Source organism: Nothoprocta perdicaria, unplaced genomic scaffold (genome assembly GCF_003342845.1).
Source record: "Nothoprocta perdicaria isolate Ctin4 unplaced genomic scaffold, notPer1 scaffold_138, whole genome shotgun sequence".
Lineage (NCBI taxonomy): Eukaryota > Metazoa > Chordata > Aves > Tinamiformes > Tinamidae > Nothoprocta > Nothoprocta perdicaria.
Genome location: NW_020454516.1, coordinates 43,559 through 67,038, shown reverse-complemented (window position 1 = coordinate 67,038; position 23,480 = coordinate 43,559). Strand labels below are relative to the sequence as shown.

Below are 23,480 nucleotides of genomic sequence, written 5' to 3'. Positions count from 1 at the left end.
GGCCTGGAACATCTGCCCTGTGAGCAAAGGCTGGAGAGCTGGGCCTGTGCAGCCTGAGGAAGAGAAGGCTGAATGGGGACCCAATCAGTGTGTATAAATACCTCGAGGGAGGGAGGGAGAGAGAGAGGGAGAGAGGAGGCTGGGGCAGCCTCTTTTCAGTGRTGGCCACTGATAGGACTAGAGGAAACAGCCACAAACTGAAGCACTGAAAGTTCCGCAGGAACTTAAGGAAACATTTCTTGACAGTGAGGGTGCCAGAGCCCTGGAACAGGCTGCCCAGAGAGGCTGTGGAGTCTCCTTCTCTGGAGGTCTTCAAAATGCCCTTGGACGCAGCCTGTGCCAYRTGCTTTAGGTGACCCTGCGTGTGCAGGGGGCTTGGACTAGATGATCTCTAAAGGTCCCTTCCAACCTTAAGGATTCTATGATTCCTCTTTTGCAAACTAAATAATAACGGTGAAACATACTTACATCTAATGAGGTTAGCATTGGGCAGAAGCTCAGTTAGCACAGGTCTCCTCACTCTACATGAGATATAACTCAGGTTAGGGAGAGCACTGTGTTCAAGAGCGTCGTCAATCCAAAGATATAATCTGGAAATCAAGCTTTCCTCACAAAAGCATTTAGTTTTAGACAAGGTGTTTGTTTGTTTGCTTTGTTTCTTTTGTGCTACAAGGGCACTTGAAACYGGATCAAATCAATATTGGTCTGCTGGAATACTGCTTGCTTGGAACAGTCAGCAAGCCTTTCAGCAGCCATGGAGGGGTATTTTCTGTTAAAAGCAGTCAAATAAGAGAGCAAAGCTACTCATCCATACAAGAAATGCTGCCAATGGGACCCTTCTTTTAAGAAGTTTCTTCCCAACATGAGTTTGTTTACCATTGACAATGATCTTTTGAAGAATAATATTGGGAAGCTCAGAATTATACCATTTACAAAACGAGACTTCGTTAGGCTTGTGAGCACTATTTGAGTTTCATTGCGCTTTGCCCTCTGATGGCAGCCCCTGCTGCCCTCACRGAGTCCTGCTATCTGCCTGCCCATTGGCCTGCCAGCTTAGTTAGATGMCCAGTAAATACAAGAATCACAATCTGTTGTGCTTATTCTTTTACGATTATGGAACAAATTACAATTTCACTTATGGGGAACCATATTTTAGAGGAAATGGAAACCCTTTTGGTTGGAAAATTTGGATTTATTTACTCAGCCAGAAAATCATTAGGTGAAAATCAGATCAATCTGAAGTTTGTGTATGTGTGTGTTTTTCTTTCTTCTCAGTTTGGTGAAGGGTTTTATGTCTAAAAGATCCCCCTCTAAAAACCCCTGCAGATCTCTTCTGCCTTTTTTTAGCAACACAGCCTTCATCTTCAACGTGTTTTGATAAGCAGTGATCACAATGAGTAGCTAAGGTCTGGTTATGCTCTCTCCCCACTGAGCCCTTACAGGTGTGCTGGGCTGCAGTTTTGTTCACCTCTTTTCCAGGATGACTGCATCCTTTTCTCACCCAGTAAATTAGTAGCTGAGCAGCGTAATGTGTTTTTTTTCCAAGCTTACACCCACTGTAGGGGTTGTAATGCCTGCAGGGGTTGGGCACTTCAGTCTCTCAGCTGTGCTGAACTTTGCAGCAAAACTGAAAATCAGCAGCTGTATTGGTGCCACTCATCTTGGCTGTACTGAAAGCATCTGGAGTATTTGGTGGGAAAACACCAGAGTTTTTTGGTGTTAACTGTGGCGTTTTTTTCTAAGGCATTTTCCATAGCACCTCAGGTACAGGTAGGCTGTATACATGGTGATGAAACTTGAATCATTGTACTTATCTGTCTACAGAAAAGCAAATTTCAAAAACATCGCTTTTCATTCCAGTTTGTCTTCAAGCTCACTGCCGCCAAGCAACAGGACCATTTCTTCCAAGCTGCCTACCTAGAGGAGAGAGATGCCTGGGTTCGGGATATCAAGAAAGCTATTCAGTGCTTAGATGGAGGCCAGAGGTTTGCTAGAAAATCCACAAGAAAGTCCATCAGGCTGCCCGAAACCATCAACCTGAGGTATGTTCTCATGGGGAAGACGTGTTTGTCCACGTTACCTATCCAGCTCCCTTAGAGTCCTTCCTGCATGACTAAGAGTTTCAGGGAATGAAGCGTAGCAGAGGTGAGCTAGCAGTCAGCGCTGGCAAGATCATTTTTGAACACTTTTTTTTAATCAAAATATGTTGATTTGCCAAGAGATTTTGCTGATAAGGAGCTATCTGAGCACAATGCAGTACAAAAGCAGATCCCAACTGAAATCATGATTCTTTCAGGAGAGGCATTTTTTTATGCTAGTGTCTTGCAAAAATATTTCAAAGCTGTTGTTTGTTCTCCAGATAGATGTTGTTATTAGCAATAATTTTGCTATGGGGATATAATAATAATTTATTTATATTTATATTTATATTTATATTTATATTTATATTTATATTTATATTTATATTTATATTTATATTTATATTTATATTTATATTTATATTTATATTTATATTTATATTTATATTTATATTTATATTTATATTTATATTTATATTGTATAATAATAATTTTGGATGGGGAAGGGAGAATGGGACCTGCTAGAGAACTTGAAGCCGGCGAAAGGAAAAGAAATAAAGGGCACACACAGGAAGCCATCTGCATGTCTCTGTTTATAAAGACTTTTTTTTTTTTGTCTTGTCTCTGAGGAGTAAATACTAGGGTACAAATGAATCTGCAGGGCTCTGGGGGAGCTCTAGAGTGGTATAGGGCCAAGTCCCAACTAAACTAACTTCACTGGTTTCAGCAGAGAGTCCCTCTGAGTAACAATCTTGGCCCACGGCTTTTAGTATTTGGCCTGCTTGTCACTTTAGAGCTCCAAGGAATTAAGAGTTTTGAGCAAGTGAATAGCAGGTGGGAGGAAGGCAGTCAGACCAGGAGTAGCAGGTTACGCAGGGGCTCTGAAAGCTTGGAGATGTTGAAGATGTCATGGTCACAGGTTGCCTGCCCTGCTGAGGACTCTAGGGGAAACGTAGCAGATCAGTGAGCTCCCATATCAGCACYGGGCTCGTGGGGCCCTGGGAAGGAGTCTGAAGCTGAGCTGGTTCCTCTGTTCACACTGCAGTAACCAAAAACTGTTCCGTCTCAAAATGGGCCTTGGTGTCCTTACCCTTCTGCTCCTGCAGTGGTACACACGTGGTGAGACCTCAAGGCTTCACACATCCAACTTCACAGGACACGGCTAAGCTGTGCAGCAGCTCTGCAGAGCTCGTGACACCAGCAAAGTACGAAGACACCAGTGAATGAGGGCTATGTTATATCAACTGGCTAAAGCTTTCTGGTTTCTAACAGTTCCTGTGGTTCTTTTTATGCACAGTGCTTTGTACCTTTCAATGAAAGATCCTGAGAAGGGAATAAAGGAGTTAAAGCTGGAAAAAGATAAAAAAATGTACAACCACTGTTTTACAGGTAAGGAGATCATGTTCTCCATTTGCACACAGCCAAAGGAGCAGAGGGCCAAGAGGGTCAAGACAGACCAAAATAGCTCTAAGCTGGGTAGAGCCCAGAGAAGTCTGAGAAGAAAAGCTGGCAGAAGTTCTCTAGATCAACACAGAAGAGGCTTAAAGAATGGAACTTGAAACGCTGTTCAGATAAGGCCGTGGTAGGTTAGAGAKAGTGGCAGGGATTGTAGCCTGCTCTGAAAAAGAACTAGTGACAGAAAGATTGAAACAAATCTTTGTGGAGAATTCGATAAAACACTTAGCTCCAGCAGAACTATTCTGCTCTGGATTCTTGATTAGCAGACTGACACACTGTAATGTGTGCTATGAGTCGCATCTGTGGGTACTCAGGTCAAAAGCCRCTATTTCTAAGGCACCAAGTCAGCAGCAGCGTAGCTGGGAAGACGTCCTTCTCCGGATGCGGCTGCCTGTAGTGCTTTCCTCATTCCCTGCCGCTGCGGCTTCCCAGCCCTTCCCTTAGCCTTGCATCCTCTTCCAGCTCTCTTTGAGATACAGCATCCAAGAGTTCTGCTGACCTTTCCCATTACTCACATTGCTGTAGTCACCACATCATCCAGGCAGCTCTCCATGTTAATTGTGTTGTCCCTAAGGAGATCTTTTAGTCGATCGATGAACAAATGGAAGAGGTTTGTTAGCACTGTGCAACATGTTCTAGGTTATATGGGACTRGATGATCTCCAAACGTCCCTTCCCACCTTGGTCATTCTGTGATTTTGAGATTCTTCGTGTCTGCCTTGGTTCATGGCTGATGTTCTCATCTGGTCCCTTGTAACCAGGCACGTGTGTGATCGACTGGCTGGTTTCTAGCAACTCCATCCGAAATCGCAAAGAGGGCCTCATGCTCGCCTCTGCGCTCCTGAGTGAAGGCTACCTGCAGCCTGCAGGGGACACATCCAAGGCTGCTGCYGAGGGACTGTCAGACACCCCCTTCTTGGATCTCGTGGATGCCTATTACTACTTTGTGAGTGTTGAGTTCTGGGTTTCTGTTTCCCCAGGCTGGCAGATGCTTGGTTTTCTCAAGCTTATATTATATTTCTTAAGTCTCAGRGGAAGAGTTGTACAGCCATAGGGATCCGTGTTGTCTTTCCCAATGTGACATCCAGAATGAAATTGCTCGGTTTTGTGTTTGTAAGCAGTCGGGCTTCCCACCACCYTGTGTAAATGTGATCTGAGGGCTGAGTTCATGCTGGGTTCTTTCTAAGGTAGACGTTGTTCCCAGGACTTTCAGCAGTGACCGTAAATTACCAATTCCACTGGTGATTCAACAGCTAGGGGAGTAATTCATTATCATGTGATTTCCTGGACACAAGATGAAAACTCATTTTTCTATGTGAAGCCATTGGATCTGACTCAGCACGCACAGGCGTAGACGTGCCTGGMTGGTTGTCTTTTCTTTTTTAAATACCCCCAGCCAGACTACCTGTCCTGTGTCGACTACTCAATATTTTCAGTTAGTTTTACTTGCTCTGTGACTTGATTAGACGAACTCATGATATCACAATCATAATCAAATGCTCTTTTTAAGATGTTTGGTTTACCAACAAGAATGAATTCCTTTTGCCAAGTAAGAATATTTAAATATTCAATTTTGTTTATATTTACCATGTAGTCATTTGACTTCAGCGAAATGACCCTCCCAGCATTTCCTTTATTTTCCTGGAATATCTATGTGGTTAGGAGACCTTACCTGGGTGGAAATGGAAGGACAGGCGCTGCTGGCTAAGGCAGAATTGGCCACCAGAATGTCTTAAGACCTGAACATATGGTGGTCCACATGCTGTCTGCTTGCTTTCAGCTTGAGTTCCAGTTGGAGTCTACATTAATGAGGCCCACAGCATGTAGGACCACCTCATGCTAACGTGCTTCCATGGCGATTTGGAGAACTCCTCAGCTTCACTGTGAATTTTTCCTGTGAAAAGCTTGATTTTTTTGGCTGGCAAAAACCAGGGTAGAGGGGAGCCAAAGAAAAATCATGTTATGCATGTACCATATACATGTACCAATTGTGTGACCTGTGACATCTCTCTTGTGGTTGTGCAGCCAGACAGTGGGTTTTTCTGCGAGGGGAACTCTAGCGATGATGATGTTGTCCTGAAAGAAGAATTCAGAGGCGTAGTGGTTAAACAAGGATGTTTACTGAAACAGGTCAGTATTTCATATATTTCTTTCTGTCACTGGAATAATGCTGCACAAATATGAGATTATGTTTGTTCATCTCCACACTTGCCGAATTTAATCCTTATTGCTCCTCCCTTTACACAGCACTATTTCCATAGTAAGATTGCAACACCTTTTTCCAACTTTGCAAGGTTTATTGCTCTGATTACAAAATATTAATGTAGCTAATAGTTTTAACTAGACAAGAAATAATGCTTAAGCAGAAGACACGACAAATAATTGGAAATGAACTCAGATAGAAAGGTCCCCATGCAGCGTCTGTTTGGACACAAAACCATAGTCAGATGCCAGCTACCAGAGGCTTTTTCAGCACACGTAGAAAAATGTCACTAAGGTTTGATCCTCTCCCATCTGCAGAAGATAGGAAATAGCTGTATGTCTTCATTCCCAGCCAAGCTTGATACCATATGGTAAACCTCAAAATAAGATCCCTACTTTCTAGGGCCTTTACAATCATATATTAGCAAAGCAAAACCAGGACTATGATTCTCCAGTTATTTTAACAGGATGGAGAATCATGCTATAGAGTAGTCTGGTACTAGATTAGACAGAATTTTTAAATTTGCAGTCTTCTCTAGGAGTGTTAAGGCATATGCTGAGCTCCAGTGAACACCCAGGTTCCTCTCAGAGGATGAATCACCRGTTGATGTGCTGTGATAACCCAGTTGTGTAGGAGAGCAAGGCACAACCATGTGCTGGGGTGTTATTCCGTGTATTTGCAACAGGAAGAGTGACCAGCATTGCTCAGACTGCCCTACTCGGATCATAACTCACTTGTACATTCAGGCAAAAGGGCTGTAAAAAAAAAAAAAAATTACAGCACTGAGCTCTTCTCTTGCAGTTGCCATGCAGTGCCAACTACCAGGTACAGTGCTGTGTCTATGAGTATCGCCGTTGCACTTTCAGAGAGAGACTTGTGGATTTTAACAGTTTATGCTGAAGCAGTTTAAGTCTTAATCCAGTGGCTCATCTTGCCTCTCTGCTGGATGATACCCTCCCATGGCAGAATCACTAGAACAGGCTGCCTGTCTKCTGCTCTTAATTTCTCTCAGTACCTGGAGTATTAAACAGATGATGCCTGTAACTASTAGGCTGGGTTGGGAACAATGGTAATTTAGCCAAGGGCTGTCATCTCTGGAAGCGGCTGGAAACAGAGTCTAAATCATCTCAGCATGATAGTTAATGTTCCCAGTATGGATCTCGAGGTCGTATGGGCTGGAGCCTTAGGACCTGTTGCAGGACTTCCTTCAAGTGCAGTGCAGATACCCGGGCACATAGACATCATTGCAATGTATGAGGGATGCTATGAAAAGGTATGCAGTACTGCTAACTGAAGAAAGGGAGTGGGTGCTGCACTGCTGCTTTGAATACTTGCTTAGTCCCTTTTCAGGGGAACCAACACAGGAAAAATACTTTTTATTCTGAGTTCTTTTGTGCTCCTGTCACCAGTGCTTTATCATGGATACCTACTTCTTCTTGAAGTCTGGTGCCTTGAAAATATCTGTTGGGAGCATAAGTATTTTTTTCTGCTGCTTACTTGTATTTCTCCTGATCAACCAAACTACTCAAAAACAATGCAAGAAATAAAAAATGAGTATTTTTGCTAACATTTATCATGTCACATTCATCTTTGCCTAATTAGCAAGAACTCTCTTGCAAACAATTGCAGTTAATGGAGAAATTAAAATTTTGAAATGCTGAAAGGAAATGATTCACACCAACCTTCCATCAGYGTTGGTCTGTGCATGGGCACCCTCAGTGAACTATGGATCACTGCTTGGAAGTGTCACTGCTCTGCTGAGAGTGCCTGTTTTCCAGACTAAATTGATGGCTGGGGACAATGCTGATCCATGCTTCCAACCAGACTGTCTTGCTGCGCTTGCCACAGAATGAGTACGGCTGATTCAGCCTCACACTGCTGCAGGGTTGGGATCTCTTGACTGTCTCTCAGTCTGTCTTCTCTGCTGCTTTCATGGTTTCTCATCAGCTCAGCTGCAAATGGCAGGGGGTACATATGCACTGGGGGAAGTATTTTCCACCTTCCGGAGGAAAAAGGAGAGAGAGAGAGAGGGAGAGAGAGAGAGGGAGGGAGAGAGGGAGAGAGGGAGAGAGGGAGAGAGGGAGAGAGGGAGAGGGAGGGAGAGGGAGGGAGAGGGAGAGGGAGAGAGAGGGAGAGAGAGAGAGGGAGAGAGAGAGAGGGAGAGAGAGGGAGAGAGAGGGAGAGAGAGGGAGAGAGAGAGAAGGCAGGACTAGATGAGCTGGACATAGTCCATGGGTGTTTGTTTGGGGTCCCCGAATCCAGCATAAGTCCACAAGGTGACCAGCTGTGACCCATGATGAGCTATAGGGTGAAATCTCCTTGAGCCAGGGACAGATCAARACTGGTTGGGAGCTGGTGAACTAGAGGTCAAGGCAGCTTTTGATAATGTTGTGTAGGTGCCTACACAGCTTAGGCTTAAAATCTTTTGTGGACTTTGTGCTTGGTCTGCTGCACCTTCTCTCTAGGCGGCATCCTCACCGCTGCGGGAGGCACCCAGGGACCAGCACGGGGTAGTGTTGGGGCGATGCCCACAGGACCTGGGTGCCCGAGGATGGTRTTACTGCAGGTAGCAGGTTGGTGGCAAAGCTGCTTAAACCAACCCATAAAACATGCTGAGGAGACAATTGGGTTACAGCGTTAAGAGCAATGAGGCGTCTACTTCCCTATTGGGAAGTGTGTTATTTCTGCTKGGACTTCCAGCCATCAACCTTCTCCAGCAATCAGTTTAGTGATCCTTTAGCACGGTTAGTTCTGTGCTTGAGCCAGTTTAGACTCTCTTGCCCAATTTTTTTTTCTCTTGTTTGTAGTGGAAGAGAGGCCTTCAGAGCCTYGAGATCACTGTTGTCAGTAACTCAAAGGCACCTGTCTGCAAGATGCTTCACAACCACGTTTTGTAGGAAGCCTCTAAGCCCAAGTCTTGCAGATCTTACGTGAATGTCCTAACTACCCAGCTATGAGATGTTTTTAGGAGAATATTCCCTGGTGAAATAGTTCCAATTCTGTACAAAAAATAAGGGAGAAATGAACTCAGCCCAGTTTTGGGGACAATAAGGTAGGATGCAGAGGGACCAGTCCAGTCTCTACTCCACTGAATATTTTCTGGGTAAAATATTCATCTTATTCCCTTCTGTATTTACATGTTCTCTCCTATGTGTGTGGGCATCTGCTGGTTGTAAGCACATGTAGGCCGGGCAGTTCATGATGTTCCTGTTTGTGATTTTTCCCAGGGGCATCGGAGGAAAAACTGGAAAGTGAGAAAGTTTGTTTTAAGAGATGACCCTGCATATCTTCACTACTATGATCCTGCTGGAGTAAGAAACATTTGGTTGACATTTTCTTGTATCTCTGTGTATTTTTTCTAAAGCCTTCCTCTTGTGGAATGTCTGAATGGAATATTTGCTTGAGACTGTCTGATGGGAAGGTTAAGTGGGGCTATTTGTGCTCACATTGCCTGGCAGCTCTCTGGAAAAGTGGAGAGAAGGATGAGTTTGGGGGCTGCCAAATCAGCGTGGGAAGTGCCATACAGAGCTGAGAAGCAGGCAGCACTGAACTGTGCTCTCTCCTACTCTTTATGATTAAGAAAAATAAAAGTGTACTCTGATTAAAATTAAAGAGGTTAGAAGAGCAAATGAAAATATGCAATCATTTTGCAGTTTGCATTATAGCTGAAGTATTTTCCATGTTAGGCTGAGTCATGGTGTTCCATTTTTTTGTGTTAACGTAATGGGCCAAACTGTGGGCCTCAAGAAGAGCGTTGGCATGAGCAAAGCCTGCCGCACAGAAGCTCCCGTTCAGCCCCGGTGTTGAGTTTGCCCTGCACTGCTGCGGGAACGGTGCTGGTGTGCTGGGAGCTAGAGGAGAATCAGTGCTGAGGAGTTGGACTCCTCTATTCCCAGCATGTTTCTTCTATTCTGGGCTTCCGTTATGAGAGGGCTGAGACTTGTTAATGCACAGACTGCTTGCTTCAGGCTTATGGCAGCAAAAATACTTTTTTTAAACTTTGGTTGTCACAGTCCTGAAGTGTGAAGAAAGCCAAATGGTAAATTAAGAGTATAGTTGCTTCTGCTACTTGATAAAGGCATTTTTAGGATCTACTCTTCTTTCTCTTTGAAAACAGAGCTCACGGGTGGCACAGGGCTTATTCCTTTTCCACACTTGATCAGAAGATACAAAATTCCACGGACCCAGAACTCCAACAAAATTTCTCTTTGCAAATGCAGGTCTGCCCCCCTCCATTCCCTGTCCTACACAGTTGAAGGATGCCCCATTTTTCAGAGATGATATCTTCATTTGTCAAATATTCTTGTTGCTGTTGTGGAGTTTCGTTGGATGTTTATGTTTATATGTCATGTTTCATTTTGATTTACTGCCATCCCTAGGGAGAAGATCCACTAGGAGCAATTCGCTTGAGGGGCTGCGTGGTCACAGCAGTAGAAGATGTGCCAGACTGTAAGGATCTGTGTTCARAGTGTTGTGTGATGCATTTTCGTGCATTTTTTTCTGTCTGTGTGAAATCTTAAATGGTTTGAGTCAAAAGCAATCTTTTTGCAAAGATTCAATAGTTATTCTAGTAACTAGGCTCTGTCCTGCTGTCTTAATTRCTGCAGAAGGATACTGCAATAAAAGACAGAGGCTTAGGGATGATCACACCAAAGAATTCTGTATGTTCTGTCACCTGCCAAAACTATCTGTTGTGGTGACGTCAGTACTTATCCAATGTTGTAAGGAATAAGGACGTCCATCCCATGCATTTTCTGCTCTGAGAAACAGATTGTCATACTCGTCAAGAAGGTCGGGTGCCTCGGCACCCGTGTAGGCTGTGCTGCCTGGTGTGCGAAGAGCCAGAGACTTCCATGTGAAGTGAGCTTAAATGTGCTTTCCCTGCAGCTTGCAAAGCACGGCTGGGTTTGAGGAACATGACCTGGCTGCAGGTTGCAGATCCTCCCATGATCTTCCATGGGGTGAATAGTGTGTCTTGAAAGCAGAACACGCAGAATTTTTTTTCTCTCCATGAGAAAGACAGATCTCACGGGCTTGATGTTGCCCGTGACTTTGCAAAGACTTTGCAAAGGCATAATCAGGCAGAGCTGCAGAAAGCCAGGAAAATCCATTAGAGCCTGTAAAGATAAAGGATAAAGATAGGTATCACAAGGAAATACTGTAAATACAACCCTTCATTCTTACTTAACAGACTTCCTTATTTCTTCCCTGCAGCCAAGAAGTATGATATCAACAACAACCTGTTTGAAGTCATCACAGCAGACGATATCCACTATTACTTGCAAGCAGCCTCACCCACAGAGCGTACAGAGTGGATCAAAGCAATTCAGACAGTTGCTAGAACCGGGAAATGAAGATGGTCCAACAGCAAAACAAACACACCACCCAAATCCATTTCTTGAAGCAAAGCAGGAATTTTAGCATTTCACTGGAATCAAGTAATACTGCTGAGAAAGGCTCCTCGTGGGGGTGGGGCTAGGTTTCAGTTCTCTAATGAGCACTAACAAACTAACATACCTGATACTTTTTAATGGGAATGTTTTGCTAAATTATAACCTCAAACATGCCTTATTAGTGTGTGTTTCTTTATATAATTAGACTACCTTGGGAAACCTGCCTATGTTTCTCCCTGTTCCCACTGCTGATATTTCACCATTAACAGGAGATAATAGTGTCACTGACTGTTAGGGACTCAAGGAGTCACCTATCATTCAACCTATGTTGTGCTTTACTGTCTTTGGATTCTTTCAGACTTCCCAGGACAAAGACCTTGCACTTGCTTTTTCACTAGCCGGGGATCTCCCTCTGTCTGTGTTCACCTAGATAAGCAGTGCCATCTGAGCCGCTCATTAGCAATGGTATCTGAGTGTTAAGAAAAGGAGAATTGTGACAACTACAGCAGCACTGTGCTTGAAGCCAGTGCAGCTTAGGGACAGCAGTGTGAGTTTGCACACGGGACTGTCCTTCCGCCCACAGTACTCAGCACATGAAGCAATCTCAGTACATCTTCTGCATCTGCCTGGTTTTGACCTTTGCTATTTTTTCCTACACGAGTCTGTGCTGGCACTGCTGTTTCTCTTGATCTGTGACTCCAGATCAGTTGCTAAGCTTTCATGTACTCCAGCTTGACCCGTACCTAAGTTAAGAATCTTGAGGGCAAGATCTCTAGATTAATTGGGTTACTGAATGGAATGTTTTTGCTTATGTTTTTTTTCCTACAGAAATATGCACAATGCTTAGTTATGTGCCTTACTTGTGTAAGTAAAACCTTGTGCTTTTTTAAACTGGAATAAACTTTACCGTTTGACAAGGTCACTTTACCTGATCAATTCTCAGTTTTTTGTTTGGCTGCATGTACCAAACTGTGAAGGTTTTAAGCTTTAAGCAAGAGCTGAAAGACAAAGTAGTGTTAGATTCTGTGTGTTAGCCTGGTTCTGCTGCAGACTGATGTTTCTGATTCTAAGTAAATTTCAAACTTTAGCAATTTTTAGACTTTATAACTGCTTCTAGACTGTTCTGAATAAGAATTCTGAAGGATAAGGTATCTTATTTAGATCTAAGAACCAATTGTTTAGTCTTTTTAAAATACTTGCTTGGCACTGCAGGCCTTGGCATATTTATGACCTCAGTGGTGAAGCACAGTGAATTCTGGCTGATTAGCCTGGCAGCATGTCTGTTGTTCTAAATGGAACAGGTGGCTTTTGGTGAAGAAATACAATGCTGTTGTCCTAAGAGCTGAATCTGGAAAAGTTTCTTTCAGTGTGGTCTCGCTCATGAACTAGTTCAGGTAAAGGTGTAGAGTCTTGCTCTCTAGTAAGTTGGGTTTCACACTGGCAATAACAGAAAACACAGCAGGCTTGCAGGGACAGAGCTGCTCCTTGTCACGTCCATTGGAGATATCTGGAGGAAACGAGCTTTGAATAGGCATTTCCTGCAAGCTGACAAGTCGCCAAAGCCCCTTCCACCACTCTGAGAAAGGAAGCCCCATGGTGAAGAGATAAACTGTCTGCACAGCCCCGTTTTCTTGATAACGGTTCTGTGCTTGTAGATTTTTGCTTCAAAGCTCACTAGCTAGAAACTGTCCTATAGCACAGGAAAAACAAAACAAAAAAACAGAAACTCGCCCAGCTTAGTGAAGAGAGGAGGCAACTGCCATTTTGGGGTAAAACTAAGGTATCTGTCTTCGACCTTGTCACTTTTCTCCGGGTCCAGTCAGGGATACAGCTGTCCACATATGAATATATATATATTTATATATATATATTCATATTCATATATTCATATATTCATATATTCATATATATATATGGTAGGTGATGCTGATCAGCATATTTGTGGAGGAGCTTTGGTGCTCATGTGGGTTATATGAGCATAGGTAGTCATTTTGAAGGTCTGTCATTTGGGTTTTCAGGCATGTTTATTGACCATGCACACCAAAATGCACAGAGTTTAAAACAATATGAAACAAAACAGACCAGACACACATGCAGAAAACATCCATGAGTGCCATGGTGTAACAAGCTGTCAGCCACAGGTGCTACTGCTGTAATCCATTAAGCCCCCCAGGTGGAAGCACTTCATGATGTGTTTCTAGCAATGGTTTTGAAGAGCATTTTGCTTTTCATCTGCTCTTGCTCTTTCTTCTGCTGTTGTAAGGCTAATATTTTTGATAATTTGTTTTTTAAGTAGTATCAGAACTAACATTCCTGAAAGCTCCCCTTAGAAATTTCTTTTGGTACTGGGATGTTGGCTGGAAATGTTTCAGTAGGTTCAATTTTTAGCTTGTTCTTTGGGAAGCTACAGGACAATGTGGGAGTAAGCTTTGAAATGGAGTTGAGCAGCTGTAAGTCCTCTCCTGTGTTGGAAGTTGGGGTTCTGGAGGTGCCTCCAGTTTGTGCCCTCCAAAAGGGCCTCTGTTTTGTCTGTGAAGTGTGGGCTTTCCATTGACATGCAGGGCTTTGATAACAACGTACAAAGTGGTTCTTCTCTGTGTGCTGTRTGGGAGCACTGTGTGCAGTTCTGGCCTMTCCAGTATAAGAGGGACATGGAGCTCCTAGAGAGGGTCCAGTGGAGAGCAGCTAMGATGATGAAGCGACTGGAACATCTCTCGAATGAGGAGACTCTGAGTGAGCTGGGCCTGTTCAGCTTGGAGAAGAGAAGGCTGAGAGGGGATACGATCAACATGTATAAGTTCATGAAGGGAGAATGTAGGGAGGAAGGGGCCAAGTTCTTCTCATTGGTGGCCAGTGACAGGACAAGGGGCAATGGGTGTAAGTTGAAACYCAGGCAGTTACATCTCCAGGTGAGGAGGAACTTTTTTACAGTGAGGGTGASAGAGCAGTGGAAGAGGCTGCCCAGGGAGGTTGTGGAGTCTCCTTCTCTGGAGGTCTTCAAAACCCACCTGGATGCCACCCTGTGCCACATGCTCTAGGTGTGCCTGCTTGAGCAGGAAGATTGGACTAGATGATCTCTAGAGGTCCCTTCCAACCTTCAACATTCTGTGATTCTGCGATTCTTCTCAAAAAACAGAATAAAAAGAAGCATGAGGCCTTTCCAGTTCATATAAGTACTTGCTTATTTGTATAATATACGGATTTGTATAATATACGGATGTCCTGTATACGGGGCAGTTTTCAACAGGAAAGGTGTCACGTGCCTGTCCCTCCAGCGCAGGCTGCGGGACTTGGCTGCGCTGCCTGTGACCAGTGCCGATGGGGAAGGGCCCTCCGTCCTCCTCTGCACTACCCGGGCAGTTTCTGAGCACGACCCAATTGCGATTCTGTTTCTTTGCGTGATGGGAAGACCAAAAGGCTAATTTTGAGAGTTCTGAACTACAAAGACTAGCGCTTTTCCAGGTGATTCTGTTTGCCTGAAGCTTGTGGATTTAACTATTCAAACTAAGTCTCAAGGCCCAATGAAACCTCTATAATGTTCCCATCCGACTTCAGTAATTGCTGTACTGGAGCCTTGAAAAAAAAAAAAAAGTGTGGTTTTGGCCAACACTGTAAAAGGTGTTTGTTGGTAAATACAGAACTGCTTTAGCATGAAAACTAGGCTTAGTTGTCCTGGTAGATTTGCAGAATGAAAGTAGAAGAGAGCCAGCACACAGTCACCTGTATTTACCTATTTATAACAGAAGTCTGAATCTGATGCATGAAAAACAATTTGAGCCCAATTACCTCGTAGCTCTTTGAAATTATACTTATTTTAGAAATTGGTTTAACTTAGAAAACAATAGATGGATTATGTGAAAACTGAGCAAATAAACACCTCAGATAATATTTGTCTGAAAACAGTTTTTTTTGTGTTTTCATGTGAGACTTGAAATAGACCTCCTGGCTCAGCCTTAAAGTAACTTTTTAAAAATAGCCTTAAAGTAACTTTTTCCACCCCCTTCTTTATCAGAAGGTAGAAAGTCCTGCTCTGCATTTAGAAGAACAACTGTGTTGTCTTAGTCTTTTTTTCTGGTTCCTGTAGATGTCTGATTTTTGTCTGCAGCTTCTTCTACTGCTTTTTTTTTTTTTTTTTTTAACTTCTGGTTGGTTGAAAAGGGGGAGTAAAACTTTGTGAAAGTCAAATAAAATCTTGTTTCTTATACTTGAGCTGATTTCCATTTTAAGCATAAATGGGTGTAGTTAAACTCTTTTGCCTTCGCTCTATAGTTTCTGCCTGCCTTCACCTGGGAAAAAATTCCCTCTCTTCTGCATCCCAAAATAAAAAGGTGACTGGGAATGAGCGAGGATAAGAATGAGGGACAAATAATGAAGTTACTCATTTTGGTATTCAATAGTTGAAGAAAGGTGGAAATCACTTTTTTTTTTTCTTTAATTTGCCTTCAGTATGTCTTTCACCAAAATCTTGAGTAGTATTAGATCAGAACTATCAAGGGAGAGGAGGTGGAATTTGGGATCATCTAATTTAAAACCAACAAACAACAGCTCTGAAATTCTGATTTTTTTTTCCCCCTCTATCTCCAGACTCAAAGAACATTCAGAAAGTTTATTTCTTAGGGGTTTTACTATTAGCATCTTGCTCTTCATAAAATATACAAGAACTACCTACTGCAGAGTGCTAGAGGATCACTCATACAAATTGGTATATAAGGAGCCTTCTATATGTATATATGTCCTTCTACATCATAAGGAAAAATCAGGAATCCTTTCTCAAGCAGCCAGGAACGTCGTCAGAGAGGTAAGAAATCTTTCTTTGTCCTTTTCTGCCTCTGGAACGAGTGTCTGGAGCAGTTCTGCTTACAAATTCTTCAGTTGTTTCCTCTCTGCTACTTCATGGTGCAGTAACTACAAGATGCTTCTGAATAATATGAATTTCTTATCAGTTATCTGATACTCTTGCACCATCTCTCTGGTTAATAAAAGCAAATTCTTCCATGTAATGTGTGACAGTAGCAAAGTAAGGCTGTGGGGTGCGTTGTTTTTTCTTAGTATTTTCACTCGAAGGCAGGCTCTTTCTCCATTTGCATCTTCTGTTTCCTCTTCCTGCACTTTCTCTCTCCCTCCTTTCTTCTTAGAGCTATTTTGACCAAATTTTTCTAATCTGAACTTGCCAGAAGGGCTAAAAAAAAAAAAAAAAAACCTTGTGGCTTTATTGTTAAGCATCATGTAGTGAAATTTGGATGCCTGAAGATGCATCTAGTGACACTTTTAGAGCTCTTGCAACGTACCACCTGGCCTTTAGCCACTGCTCCACAACAGCACGAATTTCTTCTGGACTGCTCAGATCTGCGGCACCCAGGGCTGTGTGGATCTGTAGGCATTTAGTGTWTCTCCCTAAATAAGGTTTTGAATAGGACCCAAAATTCCAAGTACAGGTGCTACTTCAAGCTGTACTATCAACACAGTTATCAACTGTGTTGATAACCCAGTTGTATGTTGGTGTGATTTTGAAGAGCAGTATTTGGATAGTGACGTTCAAGAACATATTTTTAAAGAGCTAACAAGTTCAGTCAATGGCAGTAGATGAAACCTGTGGGATACAGATTTCATGTTGAAAGTTCATAGTACTCTGGTTTACTAGAGTACTATGAGCTCTGTACTCATACAATAAGTAAAAAGGAAAAAAAAAAGTAGTGTAAGTGACTTTAAATATTCTGTCAGATGAATAGGTGATTTCTTGTGGAGATCTCATAAATAGTTCGTTCACTGTAAAGAAATGCTTTAAGAGCATTGCAAGCGGGTGTATATGCATGTGTCTGCTTTTCTGTCGGGGTTGCAGGCTCAGGGTTGCTACTGGCTTGTTTGAAGCTTTTCCTGGGTTTCCAGCTCCCTTGACTCTACTTTTGAAGCTGAATCATCCTTAAGTAGGTAACTGATGACTTCTTGGTCTTTTTTTTTTTTTTTTGAATTCTGATATCTGATATCACTGAGGCGATGGAAGCATAAAGGGAGAATCTTGATAGGTTGATTTGGAACAAAACTGTTCTCCATAAGCTGGGAAAAATAGCATTTGGGAGCATCCAGAGCTGAACAGGATAGAGACATGAAATGTTATTGCCTGCCTGCTAAGAGCATTTCTCTTGTTTAAATTATTTTTAAAATTTGAATGATCTAAAGAAGAAAAGTGAGTGTGATGAACAACGTTGGGCTTTCCTTTTCGTCCGGTCTGATTCTTGATGCCGATGACTTCAGGCCACATCCTGCGTCGTGATGAAATAAAGCCACATGGGTGGCCTCTCCCTCCCAAACGGAGCCCTGCAACGTTGAGTCATGGAGGAGGCTCTGAAACCACAAGCGTTTCTGAAAATCCAGAAATAAAACACTCATGTCCGGGGACCTTCAGCCGAGCCTCAGTGCTGGACAGCACGATGTCAAGTTGCACGCAGCAACTCGGGACATACTGGGCAACTGAGAAACCTGGATGCTTTCTTCTGCCCCCGCCAAAAACTTCAGTTACTTGAGCAAGTTTCCAGTGGGCGTGCGGGGTGGGAGGAAGGCAGCGCGTTGGCCACGTGCCGCACAGGCCGCGTGGGATGGTGGGAGGCCGTGGGGATGTGGGCCTGGCATGACGCCCGGGTGATGGGCGCCCCGGCCACTCTGCCGCCCTGAAAACTGATAAGCAAAGTACCAGGGTCAAACTGGTCAGAGTGGTGCGTGAACATCTAGGAGCAGGATATATATACACGCACCAGAGCAGAAGTTTCCATTTCTCCAAAAATAGTAAGAGAGTTTGATACCGAAGAGGAAGGGGAAAAAAAAGAAAAAAAAGAACAAACCTTCCCCAAGCCATCTCAGTAGGAGGGTAAGTGACATGGTCCCAAGATAGTAGGTGGGGTTTTACATATGTGACCTTGGTTTCTGAGGGTGCTCTTTGGGGAAAGCTGCCTGAGCACTGCTGCTAGTTTGGGCCCGGATAAGTTCTTCTACTGGTGGCACTTCAAGGTTTTTGTTGTAGTTGCAGGGGAGGGAGGCCAAGAGCAGCTGGTGGGATCGAAAGTGCTCGGAGATACGGAGACGGGCGGCCACTGGGTGCGGGGAGGCTGCAGGAAATCTGAGTGCCCTCAACAGGAAGAGGGCACGTTCAGCCTGCACCAGGGTGCAGACACTGAGTAGGTGGCAAGGCGGAAAGGGAGGGAAAAACAGAAGACCAAAACTGATGAAGTGAAATCTCCAGAGGGAGTTAAAACCCTTAAAGGAGAGGTTGCAGTGGGAGGAAGGCTTTATTTTCATGTGAACTTATATTTAAATGCTTTTCTTGCTGTCCCCACTCCCTCAAAAAAAAGAAAAAAAGGCTTTCATGAGGAGTTTCCACTCTTCCTACTTTAGACTTAAAGATTTCCGCCTCGTCTAAGTGCATAGTAGAGCTCAGTCCCTAGCGTGGTTGAAGATGCCTGCCTGATCTGGACAGAGTGAGAGGGATGACAAATGCTGCTAATCTCTCATCTCGTAGAAGAACGGGGGAAGAAGTCACTTAGAAAATATGTTTTTTTTTTCAATTTAAAAACTGTGTCCTGAGACACAGCCGTACAGCAGATATATAGGAAGGGGATAAAAAGAGGTGATTAAACTGCTAGGAATTGAGATTGGAGGTAAATGAAGGGAACTGGGTGAGGAGAGACAAGGGAGCTGACTTAGTGTTCACTTCCACTGCCCCGTGTCTAATAAAATGGGCACTTGGATGACGGCGTTTTTCTCATTAATTCATAAGTAACTTTTTTATCTCTGCATTTCTTCAAGTTAGGCTATAAGATGATGTGAGCAGAGTGAGGCAGTGAAAAGAGATGTGGGTTTTGTGTGTGCTTAACTGGCACCGATTGGATATTATTAGGCTTTCTGCTCTAAAACTGTGGAGGAAGCAGGGTTAGCATTTCGCTGACCTTTGCGCTACACCCCTGCACTTAGCAATAGTCCTGACTCTGAGTTACTCTGCAGTCACATTTGAGGGAAGGGTTCTACAAGGTCCAGTCCTGCTTCCACTACGGTTAATGTGGCGGTCACCCACTAAGGGCAGCATCGTCTTTTCTGTCTGTGAAGGGAGTTGCTCTTCAAAAGTTAGTGCAATGGGGTCCTCATCCTGGGATGAATATTTATCGATAAGGAATGTAGTGCAAAAGTATAAAAGATATGCTATCAATTATTGTATGTCATACAGTGTTGCTGACAAGAAAGCTGTCTCAGTTGATATGTACTTACAATGTAGAAAGTGTATTGCTAGTAATGAACCCCAGCCCCTAATTTAACGGAGAAATGTGCAGAAAGTTGAGGGAAAGTGATAGGGTTTTAGTAAAATCTGAATGTTATAGATTAAGAGAGTTATGAAATAAACTGTTTTCCTTGGAAGCATTTTATTTTCAACCAATCTCCAACTTCACCAGACTGCTCTGTCTTTCCTTGGCCTATAGATATTGGCAGACATTGTAGATATTTGAAACAAAGAGGCTGAGAGCCCAGATGCTTGCGAGGAGGGGAACAGTTTTACAATTCTTGTGCAATGGCTGAACAGCTGTGAGAAAATAAAAGAAAAAAAAAAAAGTCTTAGCAGTGTAAACCTCACACTTTATTGATTTAACACCACTATCGCCAACCAAGGAAAAMCCCTACCGGAAGTTAGCCCAAACCACCGTGATGGGTATTTTGGGGTCAGAACTTCTCAACTGCTCCTTCTGGCTGGTGTCGTCAGGCCTTGTTAAAGGAGGGGCTGAACTTCATTTTTAAGTCAACTCTGCATCCATTAGGAGCCATTGAACCTCGTGTTCTAGTGGGGCATTTCTGCTTGTACCTGCTAGAAAGTGTTTTGCCAAAGCCCTGGAAATCAGATCAGGAGGGAGTTTTGCAGGCAATGAAATACCCACAGTAGTAAGTTGCATTCCCTCCATTTTCCAGTTTCTGCTTCTCTTTAGTGTAAAGTGTATATTGGGAAAGGTGGCATTCGAACTAAATTGCAACAATTTGATTTTCTAATTGTTCTAAAGTTGACTGATGTGATGGGGAGCCATTTCTTACTAGCAGCATTTTTAAAAGTTGGTATCAGAAGTCAATGGCTATAAAGTAGGTCTGTGAAATGGAAAATTGTAATATTAAAAAAGATACATTGTCTTTGAGTGTGTTGAAACCATAGAAGACAACATAACTTTGTGAATTTTTGTAGTCAGGATATATCTGAATTATGTTTAATATGTTTAATGTCTAGTTCTTTCTCCCCTCCCACTTATAAATCTATTCTCTGCCTACCCCTTCTCCTGCAGACTCTCATTAATGTGCTGCTGAATTAATACATTTCAAATCAATTAAAAAAAGTCTTTTCGAAAAAGTGCAAATGGAAAGTACAATCCTCAAAGCATCTGTTTAACCATACAGGTCTTTATATTTAAAATATAAAATTACAATATTTAGTTTTACATAGAATTTTACAAAAAGTCAATCTGATAAAGTGCAAGTAAAAAAACAAGTCATGTAAATATATCTTTTCTCTGAAAAACTTTCACCACATGTTTGCAAACACAACTGATGAAGAACAAAATATTTACAGTTCAGCAGTCCGTTATGTGCAAGTTGTTTGATGCTGGTTCTTGCAACTGAAGAACCTTATGCTAGTGTCTCATCTCTCMAGTTCTGCCTCCAGGATTTCTCCCCAGGTGTCAGCATCCATGGGATACATGCTTTTCTCTGGCAAGCTGCTGCGAGAATGAACGTGACTGTATTTTCCGCTCAGCCATTCTTGCTTCACTTTGCTCTTCCAATAGTTTCGCAGCAACGTGATCTGATGAAAGAACAAGAGAGCTAAAATCCTGAAATGGATTTAGGCTGYATTCCATACAAATGCCATGCTCTGGAAACTGGGAGAACTGAGAGGTAATGCCAGGACAAAAAAAAAAAAGAAGGGATATGGAATGTGGCTATCCCTATCTTAAGGCCATAAGGGTCCTTCCATGTTTTTTTTAATATTTTTTTTTCTTTAAGATAGATTGAGAATAATTTCTTGTCTCAGTTCTTAAAGGGCATGATGATGGGGAAACCAATGCCCAAACAGGAATTCATCCTCCCATACCTTTAAAAAGAAAAGCCTTTTGCTTTCTCTTTCCCCCTGTTGTGGATGTTGTGGGCATCTGCTTTCGGCTGTTGTTCTTAAGGGCTCTCTGTGGGCTTGGAATGCAAGCTGGCTGAATGGTTTACTCAGCCAGATGTTTAGTGCAAGCCTATGCTGACCCTGTGTATTTACTGCTTCTACTTGGAATCCCTCTTCAAAACAGATGGCCAGTGCATCAGAATTTAGAGAAAAAGCCTTATACTTGGTAGCATGTCCAAATCTCAGAGCAGTGGTGCTGCTGTTTCTGATGAGGGCAACAACTCCCTTGCCCAAGGCTCTGCCTCTTACCAAAACACTTCTCCTGAAAGGTGGGACTCTAGAAATGATTAAATGATTTGTTTGTTTTGCTTTTTTTTTTTTTTTTTGCTTCCCCCACTCCTGCCCTGCTTTGAGATGCACCATCTAAAAGGAGGAACAGCTCTTCCCCCTGCTAGTTCAGAGGGGGGCCTGAACTAATTGCTTTCCTGCTTCAATTTGCAGGCTGGACTCGGTGATGGATCCAGCAGCATGTTCAGCTCCTCGTGCAGAGCAGCTGTAACAGCGAGTGTCTGTGGAGGGGAAGGAGGGGAGAGGTCCAACAGCTTCTCTCTCTCTTCTTGTAGCTCCTTGTATTTCCTTTTCCCCACCCCGGTGGGGTGGGTGGGGAAAGCCACCCCTTCGAGTGGCTGCGTGTGGCTTGGCGTGTGCTGAAGTCGAGCCAGCTAGAGTGAAGATTCAGCCACTCATCCTTTCCAAGCAGAATTATTGCAGTGAAATGCTGATAGAGAACTAACTAGTGGGGTATGTTTCCCTCTCCTGCCTGCATATTAGAACATGGACTTTCTTCTGTAGTAGGGCTGTTCAACCTTTCTGATGTGGTAAGACCCCAGTTTGGAAGGTGGACAGACCAGCTTGGCTGTTCTCCTGGGCTGGATCCCTCTGATAGGTTGAGAACTAAACAGAAGTTGCCAGGCAGCCAAATGTGGTTTTGGGTAGGCAACAGGACAGCCTTACACTTACTTCTTTGCATATTTAACCAGTTGTTCAATTTCCCTAGTGAGCCACACTGATTATAGTGGTTCTCCAAACACTTCTCACCAATCTTGAGTCGATTTATTTATATATATATATATATATATCTATTATTAACCCCCCAAGCTGTTTGATTGCCAACACTGTTGTTCACATCAAATTTACCTTCCAGGAGTATCCATTTCGTCGATCGTAATCAATCTCTCGTTGACAGATGGCTCTTACAGTTAAGCAATGATGTCTCCACAAGCAGTCGTTGTTCTCAATAGCATGATTCCAGCTCCTGCACGTCATTGCTGCGTTGCACAGGCTCTGCAGGTCGAGTTCACCGAAGATTTGGAAGCAGACTTCTGGGGGCAGGAGTGCTACAAAGTCATCAGCACTTTCTCTTTTCTTCTTGTCCGCAGGAAGGGCTGCTGGTTCCTCATGAGAAGCAACTGCCTGCTTGTTCCTCTTGGGTGTTTTCTGCATCATTTTCAGTTCTTATTAAATCAGTAAGCCTGAGTGAGGGAAAGTTTAGCAAAGCAATTAATGAAYGTCCCTTCCCCTCCTATTGCAGCTGCCTAAAAATGGAGTTAATGATATTGTCTTRGTGATGGTGTCATGAGCTGGTCACCTGCGGCAGCAGGGCTAGGCACCCGGGGGCTGTAAGTGCAAACGCAATGAGTGCTTTGCCCTTTTGGAATGTTCTTTTTAGTAACTGTTTGCCCCGACTACACCCTTTGGCCCATTACACTATTTCTCTTTTTTTTTTTTTTTTTTTTTTTTCCCCTTTTGGAACAGGCTTCCCAAGGAGGCTGTGGAGTCTCCCTCCTCGGAGATCTTCAAACCGGGCGACCGGGCTCCGGCAGGGTGTCCCTGCTGGAGCCGGGTTGGATTGGATGGTGTGCCGAGGTCCCTTCCGCGATTCCAGGGCAGCCCGGGGAGCCCTCCGCGAGGGGAAGGGCCGCTGCCCGTTGGGGCCGCGCCTACCTGTCCGCTTGTTTGTAACCACCGGCGCCGCGTGCTGTTGACATGCCGAGACTGCGCTGTGCGCATGAGCAGCCGGGCTGCGGCAACGCAGMGGCCGCCGTGGCACGCGGCATGCTGGGACTTGTAGTCCTTCGGKTTGGAAGGGTGGCAGGGCGGGTGTMGGGGCGGCAGCGCCGCGAGACTACAACTTCCGGGAGGCAGGGCGCGGGGGCGGGGCGC

The 23,480-nt window shown here is 43.7% G+C and overlaps 2 protein-coding genes across 2 annotated transcripts in view; one reads left to right on the top strand and one right to left on the bottom strand.

The window, feature by feature from the left end:
* PLEK (pleckstrin) overlaps nucleotides 1-11,837 on the top strand; it is a 15,124-nt gene extending 3,287 nt beyond the window's left edge. Inside the window, exons 3-9 of the mRNA XM_026033997.1 lie at nucleotides 1,861-2,042; nucleotides 3,376-3,467; nucleotides 4,297-4,481; nucleotides 5,561-5,665; nucleotides 8,966-9,049; nucleotides 10,118-10,187; nucleotides 10,953-11,837. Coding sequence (XP_025889782.1) covers nucleotides 1,861-2,042; nucleotides 3,376-3,467; nucleotides 4,297-4,481; nucleotides 5,561-5,665; nucleotides 8,966-9,049; nucleotides 10,118-10,187; nucleotides 10,953-11,092 — 858 coding nt within the window. The 3' untranslated portion in view covers nucleotides 11,093-11,837. The remainder of the gene's footprint in view (nucleotides 1-1,860; nucleotides 2,043-3,375; nucleotides 3,468-4,296; nucleotides 4,482-5,560; nucleotides 5,666-8,965; nucleotides 9,050-10,117; nucleotides 10,188-10,952) is intronic.
* Nucleotides 11,838-20,651: 8,814 nt separating this feature from the next.
* On the bottom strand, nucleotides 20,652-23,279 carry FBXO48 (F-box protein 48). The gene is made up of 3 exons (XM_026034002.1): nucleotides 23,262-23,279; nucleotides 22,455-22,789; nucleotides 20,652-20,951 (listed from the first exon to the last, which is right to left on the bottom strand). The coding sequence occupies exons 2-3, from the start codon at nucleotides 22,761-22,763 to the stop codon at nucleotides 20,790-20,792; spliced, it is 471 nt and encodes a 156-aa protein (XP_025889787.1). The 5' UTR covers nucleotides 22,764-22,789; nucleotides 23,262-23,279; the 3' UTR covers nucleotides 20,652-20,789.
* Nucleotides 23,280-23,480: the final 201 nt, after the last annotated feature.